This window comes from Neophocaena asiaeorientalis, unplaced genomic scaffold, assembly GCF_003031525.2.
Source record: "Neophocaena asiaeorientalis asiaeorientalis breed wild unplaced genomic scaffold, Neophocaena_asiaeorientalis_V1.1 scaffold348, whole genome shotgun sequence".
Lineage (NCBI taxonomy): Eukaryota > Metazoa > Chordata > Mammalia > Artiodactyla > Phocoenidae > Neophocaena > Neophocaena asiaeorientalis.
Genome location: NW_020172672.1, coordinates 1,134,405 through 1,155,091, shown reverse-complemented (window position 1 = coordinate 1,155,091; position 20,687 = coordinate 1,134,405). Strand labels below are relative to the sequence as shown.

The window sequence follows — 20,687 nt, the reverse complement described above, 5'->3', positions numbered from 1 at the left end:
CATGATTTTCTCCCTCAAAACTTAGCCTTTTCCAGGAGTTTTATTTCAATGAACAGTTATACAAAAACCTAGGCCCTGATTTCTTGTCCCTCAACCCCTAATCTCTCCAATCCATCACCAAATTCTATCTTTTTATATTAGATCCATTTACTTCTAACTCTACTTTCACTAGATTTGTCCAAGCTACCATCTTCTCTCCCTGTGTACTCCTGTAAAGTCTTCCTAATCATCTACTCTAATCCACTCTCAGCCCCCTCCATCCTTTCTTCTCATAGTAGCCAAAATAATCTTATATAATGCATATCTGATCACATAAGCCCCTATTAAAAACCCTTCGGTGACTCTTAAAGACCAAAATCTTCAACATGGCCAGGCCCCTGCATAATCTAGGCTGCATCCTCATCTGATATCATGTTCCATTCCAGCTGTGCTTCAGCCACAATGAGTGCCTTCTAGGTCTCCCTCCACCCCCTCTGCCCCCAGAGACTTTGCATGGGCTGTTGCCTTTGCTTGGAACACGGCCACCCAACTGCCCACTTGGCCACATTCACACCTGCCTTTCCTTCAGATCATAGCTCCCCTCAATGTCTCTAATAGGATTCTCCCATTTTAATCTCTCACCATCATCATCATAATAGCTAATACTCAGACATGTTTACTACACATCAGTCACTGATCTAAGGGCTCTACCAATAAGAATTTGTTATATATGGAAACTGAGTTACCACACACTTTTATGTACCATAACTGTAATTTTCCTCATGTGTAACATAGAATAATAATACTTTCTTCATAGGGTGGTTGAGAATATAAAATGAGTTAATATGTGTAAAAGACTTGGAACAGTGCCAGCCACATAATAAATGCTCAATACATGTAAATATTAGCAATTGTTAGTACTGTAATCTTACATTTACTGCATGATTACTTGATTAAAGTCTGTCTCTGTCTCATAAGTACTGTGAACATTGGTCAGGGTCTTCTTTTTTTACCCACTATTATATTCCTTGTGTCTTCCTAGGGCATTGGTACATTGTAAATGCTCAAAAACATTTCTGGAGTTAATGAATAATAATTTGTGTCCAACCACGCAGGGTTGTTACAAAGCTAAAAAAAAGTATGTGAAGTACTTTTTAAAACTACATAGACATATAGAAATATTAAACATTTAAATGGTAAACTGTGATGGTAACTGTAACCATAACAGGAATCTTAGGAAAGGAAAACTAATGTGGCCTAAAATTGTTAGAAAAGAGGCTTGTGGAAGAAGAGGACTTCAAAGTATATAGAGGATTTGAATGGATGAAGTGGACCTCAAAATATGTATAGGATTTAGTAGAGTAGTGTGAGCATATATGTATGCAGGGAAGAACGGGCTACCAGCCTACTTGGTGGATGTGTGATGAGGAGTAACAGGAAATATAATTATAGATACAGTGGGGACAAATCATGGAGGGACTTGATAGGCAGATAAAGGAGTCTGGACCTGATATGACAGAGAAGAGAGTATTGACCAGGGACATTTCAGGAAGATTCGTTCACCTAAAAACTAGTGACCAGGACCTCTTCTTGATACTGTAGATTCAATGGTAATCAAAACAAACCATGAGGGACTTCCCTGGTGGCACAGTGGTTAAGAATCCACCTGCCAATGCAGGGGACATAGGTTCGAGCCCTGGCCCAGGAAGATCCCACGTGCCGCGGAGCAACTAAGCCTGTGCGCCACAACTGCTGAGCCTGCGCTCTAGAGCCTGTGCCCTGCAACAAGAGAAGCCACCACAATGAGAAGCCTCTGCACTGCAACAAAGAGAATCCCCTGCTCACGGCAACTAGAGAAAGCCCGTGCACAGCAACGAAGATCCAACACAGCCCAAAGTAAAATATAAATAAATTAATGTAAAAAAAAAAACAACCATGAAATAGAGACACAGATGTAGAGAACAAATGTATGGACACCAAGGGGGGAAAGAGCGGGGGACGAACTGGGAGATTGGGATTGACATATATACAGTAATATGTATAAAATAGATAACTAATGAGAACCTGCTGTATAGCACAGGGAACTCTACTTTACTTCGCTCTACAGTAGAAACTAACCCAACATTGTAAAACAACCATATGCCAATTAAAAAAAAAAAAAAGAATGGTGAAGGGATTTAACCAGGTGATTTCTGAGACCCCATGGGCTTTATCATTTTGTGATTTGAATAATGATTATCTTTCAGCAAGCTCATACTTCCAGCTCCAACTTAAGTGGGATCTATACTATAGTCAAGAATACTGGTGATACTATTTACATTTCGCTCTACAGTAGAAACTAACCCAACATTGTAAAACAACCATATGCCAATTAAAAAAAAAAAAAAGAATGGTGAAGGGATTTAACCAGGTGATTTCTGAGACCCCATGGGCTTTATTATTTTGTGATTTGAATAATGATTATCTTTCAGCAAGCTTGAGTTCATGTGGTTTGTTCAGAAGGGAGGGGAAACAAGTTTATAAACACACGCTGTGATCAGTTCATTTTCCAGGAGCCTGTCCTCGATTACCACTGAACCCACAACGACAATTTCTATTTGACATCTTTATCAAAGAATCTTCTTGCTTCTCCTTCGGTATATTTTACTTTGGGGAAGGGGCATTGCCCAATTTTATTTTCTAAATGGTGTTTAGCAGACTGAAGATGCTCAATAAACATTATATATCCATGGAACCATCTCTGGAAAAGAAATCTTGGCTATGTGACTACACACCCAGTGCAATAAACAATAACTGTTTTAACCCATTCACCAGGGGTAATTCATGTGGAAACCTAAAATTAAAAATAAGTGAAAACAGCTGGCTCATGATGATTTTGTCAAGAAAACTTCAAATATACAAAACCCAGATGGCTGGCATAGAACAGCACAGAAGATACCACTGAGTAAATATCAAATGAATAATCCTGGCCATTGAGAATTTCTGTTCACTTTCACTCCATAAAGGTTATTTCAAAGTGGATTTCTTTATTCATCACAAAGAATTATGCACGGAAACTGACAAAAGATTAATCTCCAATATTTACAAGCAGCTCATGCAGCTCAATATCAAAAAAAACAAACAACCCAATCCAAAAATGGGCAGAAGACCTAAACAGACATTTCTCCAAAGAAGATACACAGATTGCCAACAAACACATGAAAGAATGCTCAACATCACTAATCATTAGAGAAATGCAAATCAAAACTACAATGAGGTATCACCTCACACCAGTCAGAATGGCCATCGTCAAAAACTCTACAAACAGTAAATGCTGGAGAGGGTGTGGAGAAAAGGGAACCCTCTTGCACTGTTGGTGGGAATGTAAATTGATACAGCCACTATGGAGAACAGTATGGAGGTTCCTTAAGAAACTAAAAATAGAACTTCAATATGACCCAGCAATCCCACTACTGGGCATATACCCTGAGAAAACCATAATTCAAAAAGAGTCATGTACCACAATGTTCATTGCAGCTCTATTTACAATAGCCAGGACATGGAAGCAACCTAAGTGTCCATCGACAGACTAATGGATAAAGAAGATGTGGCATATATACACAATGGAATATTACTCAGCCATAAAAAGAAACGAAATTGAGTTATTTGTAGTGAGGTGGATGGACCTAGAGTCTGTCATACAGAGTGAAGTAAGTCAGAAAGAGAAAAACAAATACCGTATGTTAATACATATATACGGAATCTAAAAAAAAAAAGGTTATGCAGAACCTAGGGACGGGACAGGAATAAAGATGCAGACATAGAGAATGGACTTGAGGACACGGGGAGGGGGAAGGTAAGCTGGGACGACGTGAGAGAGTGGCATGGACTTATATGCACTACCAAATGTAAAATAGCTAGCTAGTGGGAAGCAGCTGCATAGCACAGGGAGATCAGCTCAGTGCTTTGTGTCCACCTAGAGGGGTGGGATAGGGAGGGTGGGAGGGAGATGCAAGAGGGAGGAGATATGGGGATATATGTATATGTATAGCTGATTCACTTTGTTATAAAGCAGAAACTAACACACCATTGTAAAGCAATTATACTCCAATAAAGATGTTAAAAATTTTTTTCAAAAGACAAATTATGCATGGAAAACTTGAACGAAATGTCTGGAAAGTAAGTTGGATTGTGATTTGAAAATTCTAGTAACAAATGATACTCTGACTTTAATTACTGAATTCAATTACTTCACAGACTGGAAACTCACTTCAAGACCTGTGAAAAATGCCCCTTTTAAAAAATGTATTAGAGGGAATTCCCTGGCGGTCCAGTGCTTACAGGGGGCACAGGTTCCATCCCCAGTCGGGGAACTAAAATCCCGCAAGCCGCACGGTGTGGACAAAAAAAAAAAAAAGATATTAGAAATTAATAACAGAAGGAATTTTAGAAAGTTCACAGTATGTGGAAATTAAACAATATACTCTTAACTAATGGGAGAAATCACAAGGGAAATCAGAAAATACCTTGAGATGAATGAAAACACACAACATACAAAAACTTATAGGATGCAGCTAACACAGTGCTTAGAAAGAAATTAATAGCTGTGAATATCTATATTAAAAAGAAAGATCTAAAATCAGTAACATAACCTTCCAATTTAAGAAATTAGGAGGGCTTCCCTGGTGGCGCAGTGGTTGAGAGTCCGCCTGCTGATGCAGGGGACGCGGGTTCGTGCCCCGGTCCGGGAGGATCCCACATGCCGCGGAGTGGCTGGGCCCGTGAGCCATGGCTGCTGGGCCTGCACGTCCGGAGCCTGTGCTCCGCAGGGGGAGAGGCCACGGCAGTGAGAGGCCCGCATACCGCCAAAAAAAAAAAAAGAAATTAGGAAAAGACTAAACCCAAAGCAAGCAGAGGGAAGGAAATAAAGACTAGAGCAGAAATAAATAAAATAGAGAAGCAAAAAACAATAAAGAGAATAAACAAAAACCGAAAGTTTGTTCTTTGAAAATATCAACAAAATTGACAAGACAGCTGGACTGACCAAGAAAATAGAGAAGACTCAAATTACTAAAATCAGGAATGAAAGAGGTGCTATTACAACTTTACAGAAATAAAAAGAATTATAAGGGAATACTATCAACATGCCAACAAATTAGATAAGCAATATGAATTCCTAGAAACACCCAAACTACCAAAACCAAATCAAGAAGAAATAGAAAATCTGAATAGAACTATAACAAGAGATTGAATCAGTAATCAAAACCTTCCCACAAAGAAAAGCCCAGGCCAGGCAACTTCCCTAGTGAATCCTACCAAATGTTTAAAGAAGAATTAGCACTAATCCTTCACAAACTTTTCCAAAAAATAGCCGATGGACTTCCATCTCATTTTATAAGGCCAGTATTACCCTGATACCAAAACCAAAGACATCACAAGAAAACTGAAAACAAACATTTCTATGAATATAGTCACAAAAATCCTCAACAAATTACTAGCAAAGTGAATCCAGCAACATATAAAAATGATTAAACACCATGACCAAGTAGAATTTATCTCAGGAATGTAAGATTGGTTTAACATATGAAAATCATATTAATAAAGGACAAAAACCATATGATCATCTCAGCATACAAAGAAAAAGCATTTGACAAAGTCCAACATCCTTTCATGATAAAAACATTCTACGACTAGGAATAAAAAGGAAGTTCTGCAACCTGATAACAGAATCACATAAAATCCACAGCCTACACAATATTTAATGGTGACTAATATTAGGAACAAGACAAGATGTCTGCTCTTACTACTTCTATTCAACACTGTATTAGAGGAGCACTGGACCGCAATTAGATAAAAAAAAAAGAGAAATAAACGGAACGTGGATTGAAAAGGAAGATGTAAAAGTATTTCTATTAGCCCGTGACATGATTTTGTACATAAAAGTTTTAAGAAACCTACCTACCAATTAGAGCTAATAAATGAGTTAAGTAAATTTGCAGGATACAAGGTCAATATACAAAAATGTATTGTGTATCTATACACTAGCAATTTTTAAAAATTTATTTATTTATCTTTGGCTGCATTGGGTCTTTGTTGCTGCGCATAGGCTTTCTCTAGTTGCGGCGAGCAGGGGCTACTCTTTGTTGTGGTGCACGGGCTTCTCATTGCGGTGACTTCTCTTGTTGCAGAGCATGGGCTCTAGGCACGTTGGCTTCAGTAGTTGTGGTACGCGGGCTCTGTATTGTGGCGCATGGGCTTAGTTGTTCCGCGGCATGTGGTATCTTCCCAGACCAGGGCTCTAACCCGTGTTCCTTGCATTGACAGGCGGATTCTTAACCACTGCGCCACCAGGGAAGCCCATACACTAGCAACTCAATGAAGGAAAGAACAGTCTTTTTAAAAAATGGTGTTGGGATGATTAGATGTCCACATGGAAAGGAATAAAGTTGGACCCTTACCTCACACTATATACAAAAATTAACTCAAAATGGATCATAGACCTAAATGTAAGAGTTAAGACTATAAAGCTCTTAGAATTAGTACAGGAGTAAATCTTTGTAACTTTGGATTAGGTGGGTTTCTCAGATATGGCACCAAAAGTACAAGTAACAAAAGAAAAAATATGTAATTAGACCTTAACAAAATTTTTAAACTTTTGTGATTCAAAGGATACAATCAAGAAAATGAAAAGACAACTCACAATATGAGAAAACATATATAAAGATTATAATCTGATAAGGGACTTGTGTCTAAAGTATGTAAAGAACTCTTACAACTCAGCAATAAAAGGACAAATAATTTTTAAATGGGCAAAGGATCTGAATAGACATTTCTCCAAAGAAGATATACAACTGGCCAATAAGCACATGAAAATATGCTCAACATCAAAGGCCATCACAGAATTGTAAATCAAAACCATAATGGGAAACCATTTCACCCACTTGTATGGCTATAATTAAAAAAAAAAAGATAGGCAAAAGCAGGCATTGGCAAGGATATGAAAAAACTGGAACCATGTTACGTTGCTGGTGGAAACGTAAAATGGTCAGTTGCTTTGGAAAACAGTGTGGAAGTTCCTCACAAAGTTAAACATAGAGTTACCATATAACCCAGCAATTCCACTACTAGGTATATATACCCAAGATAAATGAAAACATGTCCACACAAAAATTTGTACACAAATGTTAATAGCAGCATTATTCATAATGGTGAAAAAGTGGAACCAGCCCAAATGCCTATCAACTGAAGAATGGAGAAACAAAACGTGGTTTTGTCCATACAACTGAATATAATTTGGTCTAAGAAACAAATAGACTACTGACACATGCTACAACAAACATAAACCTTGAAAACACTGTTAAATGAATGAGGCCAGACACAAAGACCACATATGATTCTACCCATACGTAACGTCCAGAATAGGCAAACCCAGAGAGAGTAAATAGATTAGTGGTTGCCAGGAGCTAAGAGGAGGGAGGAATGGGGAGTGACTGCTAATGTGAATGGGGTTTCTCTTTGGGGTAATGAAAATGTTCTGAAATTAGATAGTGGTAATGGTTGCACCACTTTGTGAATATACTAAAAAGCCACTGAATTGTGAACTTTAAAAACGTGAATTTTATGGTATATCAATTATATTTAATAAAATTATTATCATTTTTAAAATTTTATTTATTTTAGGCTGCGTTGGATCTTCGTTGCTGCATGCAGGCTTTCTCTAGTTGCGGCAAGTGGGGGCTACTCTTCGTTGCGGTGCACGGGCTTCTCATTGCAGTGGCTTCTCTTGTTGTGGAGCACCGGTTACAGGTGCGCGGGCTTCAGTAGTTGCAGCATGCGGGCTCAGTACTTGTGGCTTGCGGGTTCTAGAGCGCAGGCTCAGTAGTTGTGGTGCACAGGCTTAATTGCTCCACGGCATGTGGGATCTTCCCAGACCAGGGCTCAAACCCGTGTCACCTGCATTGGCAGGCGGATTCTTAACCACTGCGCCACCAGGAAAGCCCTTAAATTATCATTTAAAAAGAATGGATGTATGTCCTATAGATCTTGTTGGAGGAATTTGCATTTAAATACATATTTCTTTTTTTTCCCCAAATTAAAATTGACTGTTGTCTGTTTGAAATGACCAATAACTCATCCTTTAAAATGACATTACAGTTAAATTATACATATATTTGACGCATTGATCGTTGTCTAAATTAATATCTCTTATCTATGAGTAGCAGTTTATTTTAAAGTTGAAAATATTTTGAAGTGAAAAATTTCTGAGATGCTACTATCCATACATAGCCCTTAATATGCTAAAATTTAGTAAATGTGCGAGAAAGGGCTTAGCATTTTCTTAGGTTATTTTATTAAACAAACAATTTCTAATGTTTGAACATTTCCTTAGCATCTAGTGCTTTTAAAGATTCTTTACTTTTTCTTTAGTGATATCAGGGCCAAGCAAAATAGAAGTCAAAGAGTAAATGAATTTCTGACAATTCTATGTTTAATCAGTATTCAACTCATGGTGGAGCAATTAAGCAGGACTTCCCATGTTCAGTAATTTCCATATCTTGGTTTTTCCAGAATGAATTTTCAAAACAGTGTTTCCAGGCTTTCTGAATGTGAATGTTAATATACAGGTTTCTTGGCCTAGGTAAGAAAAATATGAATTTTTTACTTTTTCTCCCTCTTCCTCCACACAGTCTATGTACTGGAGAGATTACTCAGGAGTCCAGTTTCATTTGCTATTTTTAAGCTAAGTACACTGGCTTTTTTTTTTACAATAAATGCCTATATCAAAAAGGCCAAGCTCATATGGTCATTGAAGTTAATTGTTTGTGTTATATCGTTATGTACATTATTAGTCTGCAATAAATGACACAAGGGACTATGTCAAATTCGTAATAAAAGTAAACAGCTATGGTGGGGCTTGATCTTCTGAAGTTGGGTTATATTATAGCTAGGGTTGCCAGATTTAGCAAACAAAAATACATGATGCCCAATTAAATTTGAATTTCAGATAAACAATGAATAATAATTTCAGTATATCTCAAATACTACATGGGACATATTTATGCTAAAAAATTATTCATTGTTTATCTGAAATTCATACAGAACTGGGCATCCTGCATTTTATCTGGCAACTCTGATTACATGAATAAGAGAGATTTTCTGCACTCTCCTTACAAAAAGCTGCCCAGACTAGCAGTAGGCTATAAACAGACTGAGAGGTCCCTACATTTCTGTCCTGGCTGGTCACTGAACAGTTAAGGAAGTATCCAGCAAAGTCCTAGAATTGGGCTGGCTTGTGATCGGATCCTGGTCTATTTTTAGGCTGAGATAAATGGGACAGTTATTCCAGGGATTGGGGAAAAGCGAGTCATATTTAAAATTGTGGAGAAGTATGTGCTTGAGAGGGGAGGGGAGGGTGTCATATACTGCCACAGTAAAGGCCACTTCAACCACATCAGTACTGTACACATCCACCCCGCCCCAGGCAAAACAAAGTAGGTATAAATGACGTCCTATTAATTGGAAGGAGCCAGAGGGCTCCCTGTTTTTGAATGTGTGGATTGAGTACGTCAAGCAAACGAACGGTGAGATGGGAAACTGGCTTTGAAATCATCTCCACTGGAATGAAGCACAGTTACCTCAAACCCAATGCATCTGACACTGATGCATTACCTTCCCCTCCTCATTCTTCCCCTTTCCCTGACTTCATTCATGTATTCAACAAATATTTGAGTGGCTACTCAGTTCCAGCATGTGCTAGCTCTGGCCATATACCCATGAGCAGAATAGGCATGGTCCCTGCTCTCAGAGAACTTATAGGGGGAACATGCTGATATAATCACGAAAATACATGTTTAATTACACATTAAGACATTGCTATGAAGAAAAGATGTTGGTTGCTATGAAGAAAAGGTGTTGGTTATAATCAAGATGGTATACCACTACTGATCTTTACGGTGCTATTATAATGAAGAAACACTATGAAGCATCCGAAGAATTAAACTTTTTAAAAGAAAGTATTACACATTTTCCTGTTTAGGGAAATAATATTCCATTAATATTCCAAGGCACTTAACACCTGTCTCCTCACTGGGGTCACCGCGGAGGCTCCCAGACGACTGCAGTGCAGCTACTTCTGGCCTGGAACGCAGCTGCTAGTTAACAGCTGTACAGCCTCAGCGCTCCACACTCAAGGCCTTGAAGAGGGGCTCACCGCACCCAATTAAATAACATATATTTCTATTTTCGAATAATGCATCTTGTGTCTTGCAGATGTACCTGGAACTAATGAACAGAGGTACTTTCTGCTTACCTGAGCTTTCTCAACTCGGTTTTGGCAATTTTCTTTTCAGTTAAAAATTCCTCCCCCCCCACACACACTTTTTTCCCCATATACCACTTCATCATCTAACCGATGGAACCCAGTTTAGCCTTTTTCACTGAATGGCTGGAAGAAGGGAAAATTAGGAAACTGGATGGGGCGGGGGTAGTGTCAAAACTTTCTTTGGGGGGCCCCAAGCAACCTTACCCCGAGTGTCCAGTCCTAACTCCTGGTTCCTTTCCCTTGGACAGGGCTCGGGCGGCCCAAGGATGAGGCGAACTGAGGTAGAACAACCGGAGCCTCTCTGCCCGCAGTCCTCCCTCCACCTCTTTGCCACCTCGGGCTGCATTTTCCGGACCAGAAAAAAAAGAGCCGGGAGCACACTCGCCGCGGCGATGGACCGCCGGCCTCTGTGGGAGGAAGGCGAGGCCGCAGCCCCGCGGCCACTTTGATCGTTGCGCGCCTCCAACTTCACAGAGTGCACCGCTCAGGGGGTGCAGCCCGGCCTCCGCCCAGAGCGACCCCGGTCCTCGCGCGGGGAGGAGCTGCGGCGGGAAAGCCGAGCCGTCGCCCGCGGTCTAGAGATCACCCGCCCGAGTTTTTCCGGCCCTCAGCCCGCGGCGGGGGAGGAGCCGCCGCCACTCGCGTTCCCTGGCCCCAGTCGCCGCCGGCGGAAGGGCCGCGCGCTTCGCGGAAGCGCGGCCGCAGCTGAGGATCAGCTGCTGGAGGAGGCGGAGAAGGAGAGGGAGGAGCCTAGGGGAGGGGGAAGGGGAGGGAGGGGACCGTCAGGAAGCCGCGAACGCCACCGAGTGTCTGCACACCTCGCTCCGTCTGCTATGGCTGGTTAAAGAACCATCCGGATCGCAGCGCGGGGGGAGGGTCGGGTGGGGGGAGAGCGCCGGCCGCGCGTGAGGCCGAGGGAGGGGCGGCGGCGCGAGCGGCGGCGGCGGCGGTTCCAGCATGAAGAGGAGAGCTGGCCTGGGGGACAGCATGAGGTCAGTGGTGGGCTTCTTGTCCCAGCGGGGCTTGCATGGGGACCCCCTGCTCACTCAGGACTTTCAGAGGAGACGCCTGCGAGGCTGCAGAAACCTCTACAAGAAGGACCTCCTGGGCCACTTCGGCTGTGTCAATGCCATTGAATTCTCCAACAATGGAGGCCAGTGGCTGGTCTCAGGTAAATCAACCCCCTTCCCCTCCCCGCGCATCCCGGCCCCCTTCCCACCTCCCCTTTCCGTTTTCCCTGGCCCCCCTCCTCCTGCCCTCCGTCCCCACCCCCTCCCTCCTCAACCCCCCCTTCGGCGGTGGGAAGGTGGGTGTCAAATTAAAACCCTGGCGGGGGAGGGAGGGAGAGAGGGGTAGGAGAGGATGTCTTCTATAAAAAAGACCTAAAATGGTTGACAGGTCCTTAATTCGCTTTATCCCAAGTGTAAAGTGATCTCTTCTGATGACTGCGGTGGAAGTGTGGGTCGGGGAGGGGGGCGAGGTTACCGCTTGACAAAGTTTGATGGGAAACTCTTCCTCCGCGTACTTTAAAAGGTGCTGGGGGCATTTGAGCGATTTGGTGGGGGAGGAGGCCGAAGCACGCCGGATGCCGGGGGCGGCGGGGGGGGGAGCTCGAGCCCCTGTCTCCGTCGTCCCGGGAAGGGGCCTTGGGGCCGGGGGCCGGGCTGTGACAGGGGCGGGCGCCGCAGGGGTCGGGGCTGCGACTCCGGGTGAACGGAGGGGAGGTAACGAGCGGGTCCCCTTGGGCCGCCCCCTCGTCGCCCTCGGGCCCAGCGCCATCTCCTCGGGTCCTGGAGTGGCCTCTTCCGTATCTTGTTTTTCTTATGGCTTTGGGAGTGCCTTGGGCTCTGGAGGCCAAGGGGTACCGGCCTGAACTTGAATGCGCAACTTGCGAGGCAGGGGGTGGGGGGGTGGACGACCCCGGGAGACTTGTTGGCTGGAGCCCCGAGCCCGCACCCCCTTTCCCCGCGCCTGCCGTTGCAGGTGGTCTCCGCGCCTCCTCCTCCCGCCCAGCTGGGCTTGGTTGCCCCCCGGCTCCCCCTCCGGTGTTGGGTAAGTGGCGAAATCGAGGCCGGCGCTCTGGCCGGGCGGTGTAGGCCTCGCTCTCCCGGGGCTCCTAGCGACAGGCAGCTGAATCGATAGCCTATTGCTCCCGGGGAGGCCGGGGCCGGGCGGGTGGCGGCGATAGCTGCTCCGGGGGAGGTGCTCCTGCCGCCCGTGGGGGCGCTCGCCGCCGCCGCCCTCATCACGGGGGTCGCGGGCCCACGGCTGGCGAGTGGGGATGGGTTACGCTGGGGGCGGCTCCCCGAAACCCGGTTCAGGCGAGGAGGGCGAAGACGGCTGATCTGGCGTTCCCGCTCGCCTTCTGCCCTCCCAACCCCGTCCCTTTTCCTATATCGAGAGGGAGCAAGGGGGAGCCCAGCGCTGGACGTGGCGCTTCGCTTCACCCAGGCCGGTCCCCGAATGGTTTTCTAATTTACGTCAGTGGGCAGCTCGCTAGAAACTTCTGGGATCAGGGCAAAGCATCCGTCTTCTTCGCGAGTAACATTCGGAAGTGACACGGGGCGTGCAGTCCAGTTTGGGGGTAACAGATAAGACTTGTGATCATTTCATGATAAACCTTCTGGGGTTTCTCCAGAACTGACTTGACTTTTCCACTTCAGATCGTTTTCTCTTTGACTAGGTAGATTTTGGTCCTAGATCATCTCCTGAAGAAATCTGATATTCCACTTCGAGACATACCCCAAACAAAAGCTTCCTTCCCCCACAGGGCCAAAAATTCCAGGGGCAAAGATGGGGGAAGAGCTCTTTACAGAGCTCCCAGTTTTTTCCCCTGCTGCTACTTCTGTATTCATCATACTCCTGTCTCCTTCCCAGACTGATGTATTCCAACAGACATGTTCCCAGACACAAGTAAATGCACCCTACAGGGTGAGGGAATTGGGGGGTGCTATTACAGACTGAGCTAATCGTGTTGATTAAATCATAAATGTAGTCATACATTGCTCAATTTAACACGATTTTTATTTATTTTAAACATCTTTATTGGAGTTTAATTGCTTTACAATGGTGTGTTAGTTTCTGCTTTATAACAAAGTGAATCAACTATACATATACATATATCCCCATATCTCCTCCCTCTTGCATCTCCCTCCCACCCTACCTATCCCACCCCTCTGGGTGGTCACAAAGCACCGAGATGATCTCTTTGTGCTATGCTGATCTCCCTGTGCTATTCGGCTGCTTCCCACTAGCTATTTTACATTTGGTAGTGTATATATGTCCATGCCACTCTTTCACTTTGTCCCACCTTACCCTTCCTCTTCCCCGTGTCCTCAAATCTGTTCTCTACGTCTGCGACGCTTTTTAAAAATAACAGATTTATTAAGATATAATTCACATGCCATACATTTCATCCATTTAAAGTTCATTAACACTTTTAAAATATATATATTTATTTATTTGGGTTACGCCGAGCCCCAGTTGCCGCCTCTAGTTCCCCGACCAGGGATGAACCCGGCCCCCTGCATTGGGATGGTGGAGTCTTACCCACTGGACCACCAGGGAAGTCCCCATTAACACTTTTTTAAAGATGCTAAAAAGTTGCCTCCATTTTCTACCAGTTAATCCTTGTGTAGTACCTTCCCCCATGAACCCAATTTTCTTTAGACTTGACCAGTTCATTTCCTTTATCTTAATTTTAGTCTATAGAGGAGCAGGGTCCTTTCCACAAGCAGGCTCTGGTAAACCTGGTTCTAGTCATTCATTTCCTCTTTTCTAGGCCTGAGTTGCCCATCTCCATCAGTACTTCCTGGGTTCCAACTTTCTTTGCCCCTTACTCCTCCTCCTTCCCGGCACGCTTCCTCTAGCTTAGTTCTTCCTGTTTCCTTTTTATCTACTCATGTCCCTGTTCCTAGTCTTCCAGTAGGCTTTTTCACCTGCCCCTCCAGTTTAGCTCAGCTAGCGTTAGCTTTTCTTACTTGTTCCCTGAACGGTAGAATTAGCTTATTCACCATCTAGTATGAGTACAACTTACGCAACAGAAAGTTCCTCCTGTTCGCTTCAGATAAGGAAGCCCCCTCTGGGAGTCATAAATACACTTGTTAAAGCTAATTAAATTTTGTTCTGGGAAGTCCTTCAATAATCTTCCCAAATTTAAACCTATTTAAGGTGTTTACATCTTATTTATCATTGTCCTTCTTTAGCAGTTAACACCTGAGGGGAGGAGCACATGGTATTTTGAGGCTAATGCTATCAATCCCTAATGTTTCATCAAAAATGTGGTGGGAGGCCAGACTCTAGGATGGTAATGAGATTACTTTTATACATTTTGTTGTAGTGCTTGTATCTTGTCTGGATTGGTTAAAGCTCTTGAAAGTGGTGATTAAAGTGATAGTTTGTTCCACAGAAAAGGAGATCAGACTTGTGGTTACCAGAGGAGGGGGCGGGGGAGTTGGGCCGGTGGCAGGGGAATTGGATGAAGGCAGTCAGAAGGTACAAACTTCCAGTTATAAGACAAACAGGTACTAGGGATGAAATGTATAATGTACAACATGATAAATATCATTAACACTGCTGCATGTTATATATGAAAGTTAAGAGAGTAAATCCTTCGCGTTCTTATCACAAGAAAATTTTTTTCTATTTCTGTAATTTTCTATCTATATGATAGAGTGAATTGACTAAACTTATTGTGACTGTCATTTCATGATGTATGTAAGCCAAATCATTACACTGTACACCTTAAACTTATACAGTGCTGTATGTCAATTATATATCAAAACTGGAAGAAAAACAGTTTTTTAAAATGATAGATTGTTCATAGTTTGCTCACTGTTTTCATTTTCTAATTGTTTGGGCAGGCTCACGTTTCTTGTAACTGATACACTATTTGGGGTTTTTTGTTTTGTTTTTGTCTTTTTTTGTTCTTTTAATTTTATTTATTTATTTAGCCGCACAGCTCGGCCTATGGGATCTTAGTTCTCTGATTAGGGATTGAACCCGGGGCCATAGCAGTGAAAGTGTCGAGTCCTAACTACTGGACTGCCCGGGAATTCCGTGACACACACTATTTGATAGAATTAACTTAGACCTAGGCCAAAAATAATATTTGCATGATTCCTATGGCCTTATAAAATGCTGTTTGTTAAGGATACATCATTGCTTTTTTGTTCTAATAGCTAGCCCCTTTTCCAGGGCACAATGAGGCCAGCAGATATTAAGAGTAAAGCAGAGAAAACCAGGAAGGAGAAAAGGTGCTCAGCTGGGAAGTGAGTGTGTGACAGCAACAAGTGGGAGGATGTTTTTTGACATTTTGAAATACAGAAGTATTTTAACCTAAAAAGTATTTTTCTTTTTTTTTTTTTTTTGCGGTACGCAGGCCTCTCACTGTTGTGGCCTCTCCCGCTGCGGAGCACAGGCTCAGCGGCCATGGCTCACGGGCCCAGCCGCTCTGTGGCATGTGGGATCTTCCCGGACTGGGGCACGAACCCATGTCCCCTGCATCAGCAGGCGGACTCTCAACCACTGCGCCACCAGGGAAGCCCTAAAAAGTATTTTTCTTTATTGCTGAAAGGGGCATTAGTGTGATATCATGTAAGGCAGTGTGGTATAGCATACACATGGTTAAAATCACTGCTGTGTCATTTAATGTGTAACTTTAGTCAAGTTGCTAAGCCTCTCTTTCCAAATTTAAGCAATGGGAATACCAGCACCCACCTGAAGGGCTGTTGTGACAGCTACATTAGGCAAAGTTTAGATTGGGTACTGAACAGAGTTCCCAGCCTCTCAGAAAAAATGCTGAGTTTGTTTTCTTTCCCCTTTGTACTTAATAACTTGTGGTTTCATTATTAGCTGACACTTGTTCTTACAGTGATGGTAATGGGCATATGCAAATGGGGCAGACAGGATAGTTTTGTGATTTTTTTGATGTGGAATGAGGAGGCACAATATGGTGGGGAAAGAGCCTGGGATTTGGTGTCACGTGATATGTTGGAGGCGCTACCAGTCACAGATTGTACGAATTTAGGCAAGTTCCTTCATTCCTCATCAGTAAACGGGATTAACAAATTGCCCTCACTACCTAACAGTGAGGTCTGTTCAATGAAATGTCATATGTGAAGGTACTTTGTGAACTATATGGGTTTGAGTGAACATTATTCTATAAAGGACAGCTTATGCCTGATGCAGTCGTATCTTAGAATATTTATGGGTGTTAGTTCTTTGAGAGATAAGGAACAAAATTAAGTGCTACTTACAAGAGATTGTAACACCATCAAGGAGGTTATGCTAGTACACATATTTAGGGGATAGCCTGGGTTTACCTTTTAAGTCTTTGGTTGCATCTGATTCTTTCTTTAAATTGCCTCCATTGCCTCCTCTTAGGTTTCTCCTTTTCCCCAGAATGGAAATATATTTGCTTAAAAGTCTTTTTATTTTCTCTTGGGGAAGAAGATGAACATCTTCTTGCATTCTGACTGCTAGACCAATCAGAATGTAGCTCTGGGGGAATTCCTTGGCGGTCCAGTGGTTAGGACTCAGCGCTTTCACTGCGGGGGTCAGGTTCAGTCCCTGGTTGGGAACTAAGATCCCACAAGCCGTGAGGCACAGTCAGAACAAGAGTGTAGCTCTGTATATGTAACTCTCTGCTTTCTTATATCTTATAAATGGTTTTGGTAAATAGAATCTTAGCAGTAAATAAAAATATTCAGCTCTTTGGGATAAGAGTTGCTGTAATATTATTTACCCTGAATTGATGTTTAAGGCATTGGAACTTGTAGCACTAGCAGATTAATAGCCCATAGTGTGAAGTTTTGAGTTACAGTGAGAGATTATGATTTCTTTTTTAATGCTTATGACTAAATGTAGAAAAAGCACCCTCAGAAGCTTTTCAGATAGCATCAGCAACTATACTGTTTCAAAGTGTTAATTAAGTCGGAGTTGTGAATGGGGAGAGGCATTAAATTACTTGGGCATAATATTTATAATTGGACTCACTATTTAGTCCTATTTCTATTTCATATGGGTCTCCCATATTCTTATGGGATATAAGTTTCCACAGTTATATAGAGAGATTGAGTCATATAATAAGGACAGTGATGCATCTCACAGGGTTGTGGTGAGGATTAAATGAAATAACACCTAAAGTTTTTAGCACAAGGGCCTAGACCATGCTGTTGCTTTGGTTGCTACTGCTGCTGCAACTGTTACTACTGTAACAGTTGACTCTCAACCACTGCCCCACCAGGGAAGCCCAGTACATACATTTTGACATGGTGATTAGGGAATCAATTCTTGGATTTTCTAATGGGCTTTTCTGTTTACTGATAAGCATTGCTGTGAAGGTGTTAAATTTTATTCGTTGGCTATTTATTAGTTGAACAAATAGTTTTTTTTTTTTTTTTTTTAATAGTTTTGTTTTTTTTATTGATTAGCTCTAGTAGTTTTCTGGTGGCATCTTTAGGATTCTCTGTGTATAGTATCATGTCATCTGCAAACAGTGACAGTTTTACTTCTTCCTTTCCAATATGTATTCCTTTTATTTCTTTTTCTTCTCTGATTGCCGTGGCTAGGACTTCCAAAACTATGTTGAATAATAATGGCGAGAGTGGACATCCTTGTCTTGTTCCTGATCTTAGAGGAATTGCTTTCAGTTTTTCACCATTGAGAATGATGTTTGCTGTGGGTTTTTCGTATATGGCCTTTATTATGTTGAGGTAGGTTCCCTCTGTGCCCACTTTCTGGAGAGTTTTTATCATAAATGGGTGTTGAATTTTGTCAAAAGCTTTTTCTGCATCTATTGAGGTGATTGTAAGGTTTTTTTTCTTCAATTTGGTAATATGGTATATCACTTTGGTTGATTTGCATATATTGAAGAATCCTTGCATCCCTGGGATAAATCCCACTTGATCATGGTGTTGTTGGGTTCTGTTTGCTGAGGATTTTTGCGTCTATATTCATCAGTGATATTGCTCTGTAATTATCTTTTTTTGTAGTATCTTTGTCTGGTTTCGGTATCAGGGTGATGGTGGCCTCATAGGATGAGTTTGGGAGTGTTCCTTCCTCTGCAATTTTTGGAATAGTTTGAGAAGGATGGGTGTTAGCTCTTCTCTGAATGTTTGATAGAATTCATCTCTGAAGCCATCTGGCCCTGGACTTCTGTTTGTTGGAAGATTTTAAATCACAGTTTCAATTTCATTACTTGTGATTGGTCTGTTCATGTTTTGTATTCCTTCCTGGTTCAGTCTTGGAAGGTTATACCTTTCTAAGAATTTGTCCATTTCTTCCAGATTGTCCATTTTATTGGCATCGAGTTGCTTGTAGTAGTCTCTTAGGATGCTTTGTATTTCTGCGGTGTCGTAGCTTCTCCTATTTCATTTCTAATTTTATTGATTTGAGTCCTCTCCCTGTTTTCCTTGATGAATCTGGCTAATGGTTTATCAATTTTGTCTTCTCAGACAACCAGCTTTCAGTTTTATTGATCTTTGCCATTTTCTTTCTTTCTTTTTTTTTGCGGTACGCGTGCCTCTCACTGTTGTGGCCTCTCCCGTTGTGGAGCACAGGCTCCGGACACGCAGGCTCAGCGGCCACGGCTCATGGGCCCAGCCACTCCGCGGCATGCAGGATCTTCCCGGACTGGGGCACGAACCCGTGTCCACTGCATCGGCAGGTGGACTCTCAACCACTGCGCCACCAGGGAAGCCCCTGCCATTTTCTTTGTTTCTATTTCATTTATTTCTAGTCTGATCTTTATGATTTCTTTCCTTCTGCTAACTTCGGGTTGGTTTGTTCTTTCTCTGGTTCCTTTAGGTGTAAGCTTAGATTGTTTATTTTAGATTTTTCTTGTTTCTTGAGGTAGGCTTGTATTGATATTAACTTCCCTCTTAGAACTGCTTTTGCTGCATCCCATAGGTTGTGGATCGTCGTGTTTTCATTGTCATTTGTCTCTAGGTGTTTCTTAATTTCCTCTTTGATTTCTTCAGTGATCTTTTGGTTATTTAGTAATGTATTGTTTAGCCTCCATGTGTTTGTGTTTTTTACGTTATTTTCCCCTGTAATTGATTTCTAATCTCATAGCGTTGTGGTCAGAAAAGATGCTTGATATGATTTCAGTTTTGTTAAGTTTACTGAGGCTTGATTTGTGACCCAAGATGTGATGTATCCTTGAGAATGTTCCGTGTGTACTTGAGACGAAAGTGTAATCTGCTCTTTTTGGATGGAATGTGCTATAAATATCAATTAAATCTATCTGGTCTACTGTGTCATTTAAAGCTTGTGTTTCCGTATTAATTTTTGTTTGGATGATCTGTCCATTCGTATAAGTGAGGTGTTAAAAGTCCCCCGCTATTATTGTGTTACTGTCGATTTCCTCTTTTATAGCTGTTAGCAGTTGCCTTATGTATTGAGGTGCTCCTATGTTGGGTGCATATAGATTTATAATTGCTATATCTTCTTCTTGGATAGATCCCTTCATCATTATATAGTGTCCTTCCTTGTCTCTTTTAACATTCTTTATTTTAAAGTCTATTTTATCTGATATGAGTATTGCTACTCCAGCTTTCTTTTGATTTCCATTTGCATGGAATATCTTTTCCCATCCCTTCACTTTCTGTGTATATGTGTCCCTAGGGCTGAAGTGGGTCTCTTGTAGACAACTTGTATATGGGTCTTGTTTTTGTATCCATTCAGCCAGCCTGTGTCTTTTGGTTGGAGCATTTAATCCATTCACATTTAAGGAAATTATCGTTATGTATGTTCCTATTACCATTTTCTTAATTGTTATGGGTTTGTTTTCTAGGTCCTTTTCTTCTGTTGTGTTTCCCACTTAGAGAAGTTCCTTTAGCATTTGTTGTAGAGCTGGTTTGGTGGTCCTAAATTGTCTTAGCTTTTGCTTGTCTGTAAAGCTTTTGATTTCTGTCAAATCTGAATGAGATCCTTGCTGGGTAGAGTAATCTTGGTTGTAGGTTCTTCCCTTTCATCACTTTAAATATATCATGCCACTCCCTTCTAGCTTGTAGAGTTTCTGCTGAGAAATCTGTTAACCTTATGGGAGTTCCCTTGTATGTTATTTGTCATTTTTCCCTTGTTGCTTTCAATAGTTTAATTTTCGTCAGTTTGATTTCTGTGTGTCTCGGCATGTTTCTCCTTGGGTGTATCCTGCCTGGGACTCTCTGCACTTCCTGGACTTGTGTGGCTATTTCCTTTCCCATGTTAGGGAAGTTTTCTACTATAATCTCTTGAAATATTTTCTCAGGTCCTTTCTCTCTCTCTTCTCCTTCTGGGACCCCTATAATGCAAATGTTGTTGTGTTTAATATTGTCCCAGAGGTCTCTTAGGCTGTGTTCATTTCTTTTCATTCTTTTTTCTTTATTCTGTTCCACAGCAGTGAATTCCACCATTCTGTCTTCCA

The 20,687-nt window shown here is 42.1% G+C and overlaps 2 protein-coding genes across 3 annotated transcripts in view; one reads left to right on the top strand and one right to left on the bottom strand.

Annotated features, from left to right (window-relative positions):
• EXD2 (exonuclease 3'-5' domain containing 2) overlaps positions 1-10,937 on the bottom strand; it is a 96,837-nt gene extending 85,900 nt beyond the window's left edge. The window contains exon 1 of the mRNA XM_024739657.1: positions 10,484-10,937. The gene's annotated coding sequence lies outside the window, so the exon portion shown is untranslated. The remainder of the gene's footprint in view (positions 1-10,483) is intronic.
• Positions 10,938-11,152: 215 nt separating this feature from the next.
• Positions 11,153-20,687, top strand: part of DCAF5 (DDB1 and CUL4 associated factor 5) — a 101,784-nt gene continuing 92,249 nt past the window's right edge. Inside the window, exon 1 of one of the 2 annotated variants that reach the window (XM_024739596.1) lies at positions 11,153-11,450. In XM_024739596.1, coding sequence (XP_024595364.1) covers positions 11,237-11,450 — 214 coding nt within the window. In that variant the 5' untranslated portion in view covers positions 11,153-11,236. The remainder of the gene's footprint in view (positions 11,451-20,687) is intronic. The other variant, XM_024739597.1, reaches the window with a different exon arrangement.